The 13,979-nt window shown below is 44.3% G+C and overlaps 2 protein-coding genes across 3 annotated transcripts; both read left to right on the forward strand.

The window, feature by feature from the left end:
* The first annotated feature begins 1,269 nt into the window (after positions 1 to 1,269).
* cbln20 (cerebellin 20) lies at positions 1,270 to 4,261 on the forward strand. The gene is made up of 4 exons (XM_064303787.1): positions 1,270 to 1,551; positions 2,127 to 2,222; positions 2,349 to 2,489; positions 3,010 to 4,261. The coding sequence occupies exons 1-4, from the start codon at positions 1,545 to 1,547 to the stop codon at positions 3,435 to 3,437; spliced, it is 672 nt and encodes a 223-aa protein (XP_064159857.1). The 5' UTR covers positions 1,270 to 1,544; the 3' UTR covers positions 3,438 to 4,261.
* Positions 4,262 to 7,294: 3,033 nt separating this feature from the next.
* cbln18 (cerebellin 18) lies at positions 7,295 to 12,538 on the forward strand. Of its 2 annotated transcripts, none has more exons than XM_064303785.1 (5): positions 7,295 to 7,451; positions 8,782 to 8,903; positions 10,475 to 10,642; positions 10,946 to 11,074; positions 11,606 to 12,538. In XM_064303785.1, exons 2-5 carry the CDS (start codon positions 8,804 to 8,806, stop codon positions 11,902 to 11,904), a joined length of 696 nt encoding a protein of 231 aa, XP_064159855.1. In that variant the 5' UTR covers positions 7,295 to 7,451; positions 8,782 to 8,803; the 3' UTR covers positions 11,905 to 12,538. The 2 variants fall into 2 exon arrangements, with proteins under 2 accessions (XP_064159855.1, XP_064159856.1); XM_064303786.1 differs by having other exon boundaries at positions 7,303 to 7,451; positions 8,756 to 8,903.
* Positions 12,539 to 13,979: the final 1,441 nt, after the last annotated feature.

The following is a 13,979-nucleotide window of genomic DNA, read 5'->3' on the forward strand; positions in this document are numbered from 1 at the left end:
TATATATATATATATATATATATATATATATATATAAAACTTGTTATAAAAAACACTAGTTAACATTGAAGTAAACAATGAAACATTAATCCAATGAAAAGTTACAATAACTTCTTGCAGGTACGTTTTTAAACAAGCAAGTACTTTGTGTCCGGCCTCCCTTAAAATGCAAAACTGAAGCCACTGAAGTCATTTTGGTAGATTCGCCCAGATTCGTCATATTTCATTTATGAAAGCTTTAGCATTACATCCTGAAAATCTGGTTAGGCAAATTGTTGCTCAGCATATTTGTATTGCTTTGCTGACAATTGCCTTGTTGATGCAAATCTATACTACATTTTAAAATTTAGAGTCTCCAATTAGCCTACCTGCATGTCTTTGGACTGTGGGAAGAAACCAGTGTACCCGGAGGAAACCCAAACTGAAGGGCCCAGGCCGGATATGAACCCCGGACCTTGCCCTATTGGTAAAAATTGTAATAGTAGTAAATTCGCTAGCTAGCTGCAGGGCACAACTGAAAAAGGGTAGCTGCTTGACTACTAGGTACCTAGAAATGAATAACATCAGTGAAAATATGGGAGCTATGTTGTACCTGTGACCTCTGCAATAACCTGGTCTTACTATTTGGAGGCAAGTGTTCTTAGCTATTACGTTTAACTTTACAGGTACAGCAAAAACATCAACATGATTAAAATAATATCAAAGTAAAATTTATACAAATAAAATATAAGTAAAATAAATAATAGCATTGATAACGAATAAGATTTGATCTATTTTTAACTACAAAAAACATCTTCTTATACCTCATAGCTGTTTAATATGGAAGGATGTTGAAACATTCCTCCTGGAATGATATGACAGGACGTACCTGAACACAATCATATTATATACAACAGTAATGCTGCACCTTGAGGGTTACTTTTCTCAAATTACCCATAAAAGGCCTTTGTAAACATTTAAGTGCTTTCAAAATGAACTGGAATATCATATTTTAAGATAAAATGTGTTCTTGCATTATATAACTGCCAACAAGTGAATTAATATTGTTGCCACCTACTGAGCTGTCCCTAAAGTGTATTCCCTCCAGGCTGTGGCCTGAATTAAATATTGCAGCCATGAAAACAGGTACTTTTAGGTTTAAAACACACACACACACACACACACACACACACACACACACACACACTCAGACACACTTGCACACGCACACAGCACACACACACACAAACACACACACGCACATGTATACACACATAATGCACAAACGCACTCATGAAAACACACACACACACACACACAGTGATAATGCGGGAACAACAGCTTGCAGGTAAATGCCATGGGGTGTTGTTATCTTGGGTTATGGGAATTCTTCATTATAGCAGGAACACAATAGCTGTCCCACATAGCCCTGCTGCAACAAAGCCAGCATCCCTCCTCCCCGCTCGCACACAGTGGGAGGTGGGGTCTCCCCTTCGACTTTATAGGAACTCCTGGAGACACAAGCCAATCTATCCTGCTGTCTGCCACATCTCTGCTCTACCAAAATGAGAGGTGAGGAAATCGGACTGTTGCTATGCGTTACTAGGCTGTCTTTTGGGTTTAGTACATTCATGTCAAAGACAGACGTCCCATTCCAACTGATGTCCGGGAATGATGCGTGCCTTCAGTGTATTTTAGACTGACATTCGTGCAAGATGTAAAATCGGGAAAGAGTTGTTTGTGGTCTTTGTGTGTTTAGAGGTTTGGATGATTTGCCAGTTTGTTGTGGCATGATGGCAGGGTTCAGTGTGTGGAATACTATGTGAAAACATGATAAGCATCTTTATTTGTTTCATCATTGTGAATAACAGACGCTTGTAAAAGGTTTAAACTAACCTACGGTTTGGTCTCACACTATGTGTACGTCTGAGTTGTGTGTGCGTGTGTGTGTGTGTGAGAGAGAGAGAGAGAGTGGTGGCAAAATCTGGTAGTATCCTCTAGTAGTGCAGTGCGTATGGAATGACTGAGTATTTGTTTAGGTGCCTCATTGTGTTCCCTTTACTGTGCGTGTGCAAGTGTGTGTGTGTTTGTGTGTGTGTGTGTGTGTGCTCTGCACTAAGTGTGTGCCATGTGTGATACTCTCCTAGGACTCCTGTTGCTGTGCCTGTTTGGGACTGTGTTGGGAAACTACTCTTGGAATGGCCCTGGGCAGGAGGCGCCGACCAAACCCACTTCAGACAACGGTTAGAGTGTGGCGTGGGGGGCGTAGGGGGCATGGGGGGTGTGGGGGGGTGACGGGGGGAGAGGAGGAATGTTTTCTCTCTGAGGTGTCAGCTCTGACCGCTTCTCGTCCGCGCGTCTGTCCACAGTGTGCCTGACGGACACGGCGTCCTGCGGCTGCTGTCTCATGCAGAAGCAGATGCATCGCATGGAGGGGTACTTCAACATGTCCCTGGATGAGCTTCAGCGCAAAGTGAACAGGGCGCAGGCCGCGCTCAACAACGTCCGCTGTGAGTGTGTGAGTGTTTGTGAGTGTGTGCGTGAGTGTGTGTGAGTGTGTGTGTGTGTGTGTGTGTGTGTGTGTGTGTGTGTGTGTGTGAGTGTTTGTGAGTGTGTGCGTGAGTGTGTGTGAGTGTGTGAGTGTGTGAGTGTGTGTGTGTAGATGTGTATGTCTGTGTGTGTGTGTGTGAGTGTGCGTGTGTGTGAGTGTGTGAGTGGATGTGTGTGTGAGTGTGTGTGTGGATGTGTATGTCTGTGTGCGTGTGTGAGTGTGTGAATGTGTGTGTGGATGTGTGTGTGTGTGTGTGTGTGTGTGTGCAGATGTGTATGTCTGTGCGTGTGTGAGCGTGTGTGTGTGGATGTGTATGTCTGTGTTTGTATGTGTGTATGTCTGTGTGTGTGTGAGTGTGTGTGTGTGGATGTGTATGTCTGTGTTTGTATGTGTGTACATGCATGTCTCTCTTGGAGCTGTACTAAACTAGCTGCACTCTCTCGCTCTCCCTCTTTACCTCTCCCTCTCTCTCCTCGCAGCTAGCCGAAGCGCCTTCTCAGTGGCTCTGACGGACACCCGCAGGTGCGTAGGCCCGAACCGCGCGGGTTCTCCAATTGTGTACGAGTACGTTTTCCTCAACCTGGGCGACAACTACAACCGCGTAGACGGTGTGTTCACCGCCCCGCGCGCGGGCGTCTACAGCCTGGCCCTCACCGTGTACAGCGACAGCGGCGCGCCCGGCAGCCTTCTGATGGCCTGTGCCAACCTGCGGGTGAACGGCGCGGACGTGGCCAAACTCAACGACGCCAACGACGAGGACCAGGAGGACAGCGCCACCGCCGTGCTGGCCCTGCAGCTGGCCGCCGGCGACAGGGTGTCCGTGTACCTGCCGGTCGGCTGCTCCCTCTGCGACAACGCGAGCCACTACAACACCTTCAGCGGCTTCCTGCTGTACGCCACCGACTGAGCGCCGCCCCTCCCCCCGGCACCCCTCTGACCCCTGACCCCATGACCCCTGACCCCTCGCTTGGTGTAATTTAGGGCTCACTCACCCTGGGCCTGAAGGGTTGCCACGTCTGTAGCCGACCGTCTCAAACTCCGAATGCCCACCACAGCAGATGAATCCTCTCTCCGTGCATGCTGGGAGAGCTGGTGCCAGGGCCAGATGGTACCTTGGAGGACCACCACTGAGTGTCTCCTCACTTCCACCTGGCCCACAGCCACCATCATTGACTTCCAGTCTCCTGTTAACCCCTCCCAAACTGTCCAGTGGCCCACGCAGTCCAATACCCAGATCGACTGCGCTGCATTCATTCAACGCTACTCGCGGTCCTGTCTCTAAACGGGGCAAGCCATCCACTGTAAACCCCCGTAAAGCTGGGTGATTATGCAACATTAATGAAAAATAAACAAGACTGATGATGTAATTTGGCTTGTCCCTTTGTGTGTGCTTAGCACTTATATGATGTCATTTGCATAGACACACTCACTTTTGTAAGCTCAGATGCAAGAAGGGCATGTCAAAGGGTTGCCACTGGATTCACAGACTCACATAAATTGTAATTGCAGAAATTTTCCTTGTGTACAAGCTTCAAGTGTCATTTTTTTCAGGAATTTAAATTCTAAAGAAGGGGCTGCACATGTGTTTTGCAAATTGTAAAAACAGACCTTAAGTCATAAGAAATTAAATCCTTTAATCACAGAAAGAAAAGCCTCTTTGTCTGTTTCTCTGTAACCACTGATTCCTTCTTTTGAACCAATCAATAAATTTGCCTTCGTGAAGAGAGCAAATGCCTCTATGTCTCATCACTGAGCACATCTGTGAAATCATGAGCTTACAGCTGACTTGGCATCACACAATTCCAAGTCACACAGGAGGCACAAGGCACATGGAAGAACACAAGCTGATAACCTTGCTCAGGGGAACTGTGCCAAACCTGCCTCAATCACAGCCGGGCTCGCATACTCCGGGGGGTGGGGGGTTTGTGGTTAACCATGGAGCTATCTGGGATGAGTGATTTGGCCTGATAAATGACAAGAGTACCATTAGATCCGCGGTACCAACTGCAGACCCCGTCTGCAAAATCCGGAATCAAGACTTCTAGACAGGTGGAAATCTAGATTGAGAGACGTTTTGACATAAATGGACAAGGCTAATCCCAATGCAGCTCAGGTTTTACATAGATAAAGCCTAGGTACGTCCTAGTCGGCTAGAAGAACTTTCACTTCTAAATCAAATGTAGCCAGATATTCACCTGAATGCCTTGATGGCGTTTAATTACTTTTCACTACAGAAATTTTTGCTGCGATATTAAACCTATGCAACTGACCAAAACTACAGCTTTCTGTCCCAGCCCTGAAAGACCTGTGCCCTCTTTCTCTCTTACACATCCATCCAGGGTTCTTCTCGACCCGTATTCCCACAATGACAGGGATACCTGGCCACATAGGTACTCAGATAACGGCTCCCTCCCTCCCTCCCCACACACACAATAACGAGGATGTTCCAAGCTTAAAAACAAATATGGGGCTTCTGTAGTTCCAATCCAATGTTAAACATGTATACTTTCTTTTTACACATTTATTAATAGGGTAAATTATAAGATTTACTTTTAGCATGTCATTTCTAAACATGAGAGATAGGGGTCTTACATAATGCATTCATTCTGTATTTATTTTCACTTGAAGTTCAGTTGTGATTGGCAGCCCACTAAACAGAGGCACCACTGATTGGCTAAAATGTAAATGGAACACTACTTAGACAATAAACATTGCTGGCCAATTACCAATAGCAAATGCTCTTGTAGCAGGCAGCATAAAAACTATTTTGCTTTAGGAATAAAAAAAAAGAGCTTCTCTAAAATTCCAGATGAAAATATACTCAATGTTATACGTTCTCATCAATTCTGCATAATGTAACTATTAGGTGACTATATTAATTGCACAAGGTCTTCAACTAAGGCCAAGCTTATTGGATGGATACTTAAGTCCTGGGCTTCACGGTTCCAAGAAACATAAAGATGAAAATAAACTTTACGCCCATCTTTTAAATTGCTATTAGTAATTGAGCCATAAATAGAGCTTATTCAGAAATCATTTTTTTACAGTCTGTCCTGTTATACCTGGAGATTTTAACACATTGACATATGATCCTCCTTCAGAAACCCAATGAATAAATGAAATAATAGTTTTTTTGTGTTTACTCAGGTACCCTTTTCTAATATTACACAGAAACCATTCAAATATGCAATAATAGAGGAAATCAGGTGGGGCCAAATAGTCATTCTGTAGATTCCAGAATTTCTGGCTGTTCCTCCAGGCAAACTTGCTCCAAATCTGCCAAGTAAATTCAGTGGATAGCACATTTCACGTTATACCACAGGTGTTCAATGTAATTTAAGACTGGGTTTTGGCTGGGCCATTCCACAATACGGATCGTCTTATTTTAAGCTATTTCTTTGCAGTTTTTCTTGTGCACTTCTGGTCATTGTCATGCTGCAGCATCTTAAGCCAAAATGCAGATCTCTGGTGGACTGAAACAGGTTATCCTCAAGGCTTTTCCTGTATTTGGCTCCGTCCATCCCAATCTCTCCTGCTGAAATGCAGCCCCATAGCATGGTACTGTAGCTTTAGTCGTCTGACCACTAAGTCCGATGATTCCCAATGTCTGTCGCATGGATTCTGGTGAACTCCAAGTGTGACTTAATGTTGGCTTTCACAGAAGTGACTTCCTTTTATTCACTTTCCAAATGAGGCCGTATCTGTGAAGAGCTGGAAAGATTGTTGATCTCTCAACAGTTTCTACAGTTTCAGCCAATGAGGTTTGCAACTCTGTTAGTGTTGTAGCTGGTCTCTAGGTCACTTCTTTGACAACAGGTCTTCTCTTCCAAATGTTCAGTTTGGTTGGCTGGATGGCCTGATCATGAAGATTTGTCAATATTTTGTATGACCTTTTTTCTCATAACAGCTTAACAGCTTAAGTTCCATGGACAGTTCCTTGGCCTTCATGACAGTGTGACTGGTCTGATCTACTGTTTCAGTACAGTGATATTTAGCAATTAAACTATGGATAAGGAATTAAACAACTAAATAATCAATTTAAAGTGGATTTCAATTCAACAGTGGAACTCATTAGTATATTTTTGAGATTTCTCATGAAAATGGACACATGCAGACACAAGCAGACACACACACACTCACACACACACCTCTGTTGTGCCTCTATCCCACACCTTAAAAACACGAGCAACGCAGGTGATAATATCTAGCAGAAATGGATATTTCCTCTGGGATGAGAAAAAAACAAACCGTGACACATATTTTAAAAAGTATCGACGCTGGACATCGCTGACCTCCCAACACACGCCCTGGCCTGAGAGCACAACAAAGACAACAGGTACACCACTCAAACTAGGCCTCCTTTTAATCCAGCGATATCACCTGACAACTGTGTTTGCCCTGAAACGTAATATCACGGGGTCTGGAACACACACACACACACACACACAAAAAATCCACAAATGGTCACAATCGTATTGACTTTGATAGACAATAGAAGACGGATCACTGCAGAGAATTTGACACCGGTGGCCTAATAGAACACATTGTGCGCTTGAGCGGGTGGAGAACAACAGCAATTGTTACACTGGATTTTAACAGAAGCAATAACCAAGTTTACACCCGGACCAGATATCCACTCGTGGGACCATATCGAATTTCTGGGATCTGGGGTTATGAGGCGGGGGAGGAAGTCTCAGTTGACTCGGTGGCACAGGGGTACACGTGTACATATCTCCACGCCCCCCTCCGATTATGAAGCCAGAAGCAGGGGGCGGGACCACCTGTTGTAAATTGCACTCTGTCTAATGTGATATCAACGCAGCGCCACGAACGGACTCTCTCACAGTGTCTCAGCTCTTTCCTCATCGTCCCAAGTCTCTGTGACCGGAACAAGACAAGGTGGACAGCGGCCACAGCAGCAGTGAGTATGACAACAATTATAACGCGACTAGCGTAGCTTCACAACGCAGTTGTGCAATTCCTGCTGTAGTGTGTGAGACGTGGCTTTGAAAATGTGCAACGCAGCGTCAGACATACAATTCATATTCAATATCTAACCCGATGATCTGGAAAAAAAAATCTAATGTTCCTACCGTTATGCTTCGCTATTAACCGTTTGTCCAATTAGCCCGATGGCGAGCCTACATGGGCTAATGAAGATCCTAGACAGCCTGAATGGCTTGTTCTGTCTATTCTTCTTTTCTTATTGATCTTGTATGTGCAATGCACCCAGAGCCATTTCAAAGAGGTATGTCCATATGATCATGTGGGGTGTCTCCGTCAGTTGTGATAAACTATATAATGTATATATATGTATGTATATAAATATACAACAAAATGAGAGTCCCAGAAAGAATATGGCACACATTCTTACGGAGACCCTTACAAAATTGCATCTAATGTCAAATAATAAAGAAATTAGAAATGACATTAAGGACTTCAAATGATAATATGTGTGGGCAGATACACAAAATATTCTGCGGCTTGTGCACTGACTGGTTATGTCTGCATGACGTGTCACCGGTATTTAAATACTTGTGTTTATCAGAAAATATTGCACACCGGTTCATATTTACAGTCCTTTTCATGAAGATGAAAACTGTAATTCATACAGTTATCAAAGAGCACTTTTGCTTTCAATGGAAAATCTGTTCACAATTGCAGTCTACAAGTTTATCATTCAGATTTGGACATTGCAATTGTATTTTTTGCTATACCAGCAGCAGTTGGGTTTGAAAATTTTGGGTTGTAAAAATTCCCTCTTAACAGAAGGATTGGGATGGAGAGATATTATGGTCTCATGGCCAATTTTCAATAGAAAATAGCACTGGCGCACACCTTACATGATGTAAAATAACAGAACGTACACTAAAACATGGTTATGGAAACAGCTGGCCTCACTTTGACAATAACGCCTAAAGTAAATCCAAACATTTGGTGCATTGATTACAGATTGGATACAGTATGTAATTGACAGCAACAGTACTGTTAGTAAAAAGTTGGAGCTGATTGGAGTTGGAGTTCAGTAAAGTCAATAATGTCCTTCTCCTTCAAAGTTAAGTTGGATACAAAATAATCTGGCATACATTTAAGTATACCTTTCACAAAAGTTTAATAAATGAATTCAAGGAAACTCAACAATATCCATTACTTTTACAGAACACAGAGACGGTTTTGTTTCTTTCAAAGAGAAAGAACAGTAATAATCCTCCATTTTGTCCATAGATCATCTGTCCTTTGACTGTCATTAGGTGTCAAGACTTCGGCAGTAAGATGATGAAAGCGGTTGCAGTGTCTCCTTGGTGCCTCTTGGGGGTGCTATACATCTGTGCAACGGCGGATGCCACTTCAGTTCTCCCATGGGAAACAGCAGGTCGGCCCATCAGTTCTTCTTTTATTCCTTTTATGCTTTTTTGTATTTTATTGAGGACAAAAAAGCAAAGCTCTCTCCTGCTTGCTCCATCAGAGTAAAGCTTGTAAAACAAGTGTAACTGTCAAAACATGACAGAGATAGGAATCACGCTGCCAGAGCATGCCAAAACAAGTTACAGTTCATCTTGATGGCCTGAGTACATTTCTCCAAACAGAAATCACTTTTGCAAAACAGCTAATGCAGCTCCCAAAACTGAATCGCATTTGTCAAATGTACAAAAGTACCAAAAAATAAATATTTATATAATGGAACAGATGGCTCTTTCTCTCAGTCACGATGACCCAGCGGTGGCACGTCCATCCTCAACAGCCCTCGGCTGTGACCGCCAAAGAGCCAACACTCATTGACCCAAGGACAGACATCCGGTCATGTGACCGGTGGTCATATGCTTTCCGCCCCATGAGGAGAATTCCTCAATAGGATTTATTAATAGAGAGCATGGAGGGAGAAATGACATCATCACATGTAAGTGGGTGCAGACCATAGAGTGACCCGAAAGAAGTGATGTACGATTACAAATTGCGGCATGTCCTCCTAAGACCTGGCGAACAATGTCTGTCCCCTGTAGGGGACATGAGGCTCAGGCCTAAATCTGAAGAACCATATATTCGGCTATGCTGACACCTACACTGCAAGACATCTGCATCCAAGACAGTTGTATTATGTAAAAAAAAGGAGGATATAAGGCCTCACGTGCTCTCTCTCTTCTGGCAGAAAGCATATTAAGAAATGTAATTAGATGCTTTGAGCTGTATGGCCCACGCGTGGGATTGTGGGTAAGAACACCACTGGCCTGAAGATTACGGCACCATAGTTATGTTGCCCCCCCCCCCACCCCCCCGGTTGCCCGACACATATACAGTACCTCTTTGACCAATGACAAATGATAATTAAAAATGATGACCCTGATACACTCAATCACTCCAGCATGGATTCCGTCTGGAACACTGGCTATTCATTTTTCCATTTGAGCTACTTTTCCACTGTGCGTCCAGACCCCTCTTCCTCTTCTTCCTCCCCTGAGCACTTGTCCGTGACCTCTTACATGCTCCATTGTTGCGAAAACCAACTCAGAAGTGACCTCATTTTTGCATTTATAACTACATTCTTTTGATTGAATAAATATGCACAAAATGTATACAAAAGGAGTTTTTTTTTTTTTACACGTGCAGAAAAGATTCAGTTATGGGAGCTGTTTCTATCGGCTGAGACTAATTTCTTCAGCTTTATCTCTGATTTTTGAGAGCGAGCAATGAGAAATTACTTACGGTTATGGTCATGACTAAGTGGACCACAGTTTCACTCAAAATGGCTTAGCAATCGAGAAAAACAATAATACAATCTTGAGGGTGGCTACAAAACATTGCAGTCTAACTATCCTTCCAAAACCAGACTGCTCCTCTCCCATTGTTTAAACACACAGCACGTGAGGACTCAAACAAGGGAACCGTGCCTTTGTTTGTGAATGGCGTGAGATGCGTTGTGGATAATCGGCCTCTCTTGACTGGCAGGCGTCTTGCCGTGCGGTGACTGGGACTGCAAGTGCGCTTTCAATCAGCAGCGAGGCTGCTGCTGCGCCAGCAACGACCTGTTCAGCCTGGAGACGAGCGTCTTCACCCGCCTGATGGCCATCTCGGGAGGCCTGACGCAGCTGCAGGGCGCGATCGAGGACTTCATGGGTACAGAGCGTGCCACGCGCGCACGTGTTTGTGTGTGCTTGTGTGTGTTTCTGTGTGTGTGTGTGTCTGAGTGTGCGTGTGTGAGAGAGAGAGAGAGAGAGAGAGAGAGAGAGAGACAGAGCGATGGTGGCAGAATCTGTTGATAGTATTCTCTAGTAGTGCACTGTGTATGCAATGACTGAGCATTTGTTTGGGTGGCAGAGAGAGAGACAGGCCATGCCACTTTTGTGGTTTCAAGAACATATTGTTTGAAGGTTTTTGCTCTGTTAAAGAATATCTGTTCTCCCTCCCATTCTTCCTCAGGAGGACAGAAGGTAGCGTTCACAGCAACCTTGAACCACTTAGGATGCTTCGGCCCCTTCACCAGCAACGTGCCAATCCCCTACAATAACGTCACCCTCAACCACGGAAACGGCTACAACTCAGCCTTGGGTACGCCACGCCGCGCAAACCATCAAACCTGCCAGCGCCCACGTATCGAAGAAACAGAGAGACAGACAGTCATCTTCACCCAGAAAAATTACACTCTCCCATCATGGGATCCAACCCAGGTCTACCCACCCGGGCCCTGGAGACCCTTGTTTATGCTAATCCTGCCATTAGATACGGTATTGCGAGTGATTGTCAATGTGCACTTCCATAATTCTCTCACTTTGAGTAACGCACAGTGCAGTTTGGCTCGCTCCCGCTTACTGTTTTTTAAAAGTCTTGGTTTCCTGCCAGGCAGATGCAAGCGTTCTGTAACCAGGTTGCTCCCGCTTTCAGCATGAAGGACTCCACGCCGAAGTGATTTAACCCAACCATGGGCCCTGCCCACATACTAGATCAGCGCCTTAACGGAATGAGCCGCCCAGCACTCCCCACGTTTCAGGTTTTAACCCCCCTTTAGGGCTGAAATGGGAGCGCAGACACCTTTCATTTGTTAACGCGCCGCCTCTTCTCTCCTCCCGCTGAACGGCACAGGGGCCTTCACTGCGCCGCACGCCGGCTTCTACTCCTTCGCCTTCACGGCGTTCTCCGACGTGAGGCTGGCGGGCGAGCGGATGTACCACCAGGTGCGGCTGATGAAGAACGGCGCGGTGATAGCCTCGGTGTGGGAGGACAACCGGGAGGACTCGAAGGACAGCGCGACCCAGTCCGTGCTGCTGCAGCTGGACCGCGGGAGCCAGGTCTACGTGGACCTGGTGTCCGGGCGCCAGCTCTGCGATCACCAACAGAATCACAACGCCTTCTCGGGGTATCTGGTTTATCCTTCCCATTAGTCTTAACCAGGACCCTCAGATGCATGTGGATGCAAACCGACGCTATCTGTTGCACACTAGGGCCCTTAGATCCAAACACACGCACGCAGACACTCACAGGAGTGCTCACTAAGACACACTAATGATACACACATAGACAGACACTCACACACACACCCACATACACACTGACACCCACAGAAGTGCTCACCAAGGCACAAATGCAGACACACACACACACACACATACTGACACTAAGAGAAGTGCTCACTAAGACACAAAAACAGACAAACACACACACACACACACTCAGAAAAGTGCTCACTAAGACACACACACACGCACACACACTCTCTGAGAAATTCCCCCTAAAACCTTAAGATTCTTATGCAGCCAGACCCACAAGCTGATGAACAGAGTGATGAAGTTGGTGATCAACTCTGATTTACAGAAATACACTGCCACACACATTCATGTGCGTGTACACTAACTGGTCTTCTGAAATGGTGTTTTCTCTATTAGTGGCTTCTTTTTACATGTTTGTATGAGTGAGCTAATTTGATTGCCATTCCTGTATAATATTGGGCTGTCTCACTATGACACATTGTATGTCTTTGAATTAATAAACGAGTTTGTATGATACATCTTGCATAAATTTGCCACTGTACTTGTTTTTTTCAAAATAATTTTTAAGGTTGCTTTTTATATCCTTTTACTTTGCGCTTTGTGAATACTGTGACCACATGGATTTTAAATTAACTAGACAGAGCTTTCGAGGCAATGTCCCCGCCCCCCCCACATCACACTTAACTGCTCAGAATAATGCCTCCGCATTCATAAATGACAGGATATGGTATTTGGCAAGAAACAATGTTTGTGCAAAGCGAGTTTCCACCCTGTTTACTGGGCATGTGCCCAGTATTGCACCTTTATCAACAGGTTACCATGGCCACATATGCTTCTGAGGTATTTGAGGCACTTAAGATTTTAAAGGGATAGTTTGCCTTCCGAGAATCTTTGATCTTATTTCAATTTAGGGCATGTTTACAAGACAGTTTATGTGTGAGATCAAGGATTTAAAAAATGTATTTACTGACGTTCCTGAGTCTGCTTATTTTATAATAGGGTTTTTTTTTATCTAAACGAAGAAAACATTAAATGTCTGTTTTTACACCATACATGCACCATAAAAAATGGTTACAAAACAAAAATAAAAATAAGCATAGTTTTCTGAAGACCATTTTGGTAATATACACATATACAACTTCTGGAGTTACTCGAAGCATATTTTCTTGCTTAAGACAACAAACCCACTAACAATGCCCCTATACCAGCCACTGTAAAGCTGGTACATTTGCCATGAACGTACGTAAGCACATCTTTCATTGACATTCCACTAGACATTTCTTGTTCACCTTTGTATATAATTTTGGGCAGATATTTTCCTAGATATTCTAATTATGGTGCACATTCCTACCAGAACTGCGGTACAGTACACACAGGGACAAGCAACATGTAACAGAGCTGAAGGGAAGTGCAATGAATCTGTAGTTCCATGTAAGTACCACTAGATGCCTCTACTGCTGCTTATCCACCATAATGGTTTTTAAAACAAGGCCAGGTTAAAACCTAGTATATGGCTAGACCGGCTGACCAATGGTGTAACTTCATACCTCGGCTGACCAATGGTGTAACTTCATCACTCAGTCACTCAGGGACTGCAGTCACAGACATTCGCGTTTGTAGGGCTGGGCCCGCTGTTGCGGTCCAGCCAAAAATGTATTAAAAAAGTGTTCAAATTTCCAAAAAAATCTTAACTGTTCACATTAATATTATTACTAGGAGACAGTGTTTGAATATTATAAAATAAATTAAAACATTAAATATTTTCTGAACGGTCAGAGATTTGACCCCATCTTTTGTTACAAAAAAAAGCTGAGCCTTCAGGAAAATTCCCTCTGCGGGAAAGGGAACACCAAAAGTACACACTTCCAGTGTATGAACCAGCCCTGCAGAACACCGTAGCTGCAAACCGCAACCTGCAAGCCAAACAGCTGGCAGGAGTCCTGTTTGCACTCCCACTGTGGTCACAGGGC

This window comes from Anguilla rostrata, chromosome 12 (genome assembly GCF_018555375.3).
Source record: "Anguilla rostrata isolate EN2019 chromosome 12, ASM1855537v3, whole genome shotgun sequence".
Lineage (NCBI taxonomy): Eukaryota > Metazoa > Chordata > Actinopteri > Anguilliformes > Anguillidae > Anguilla > Anguilla rostrata.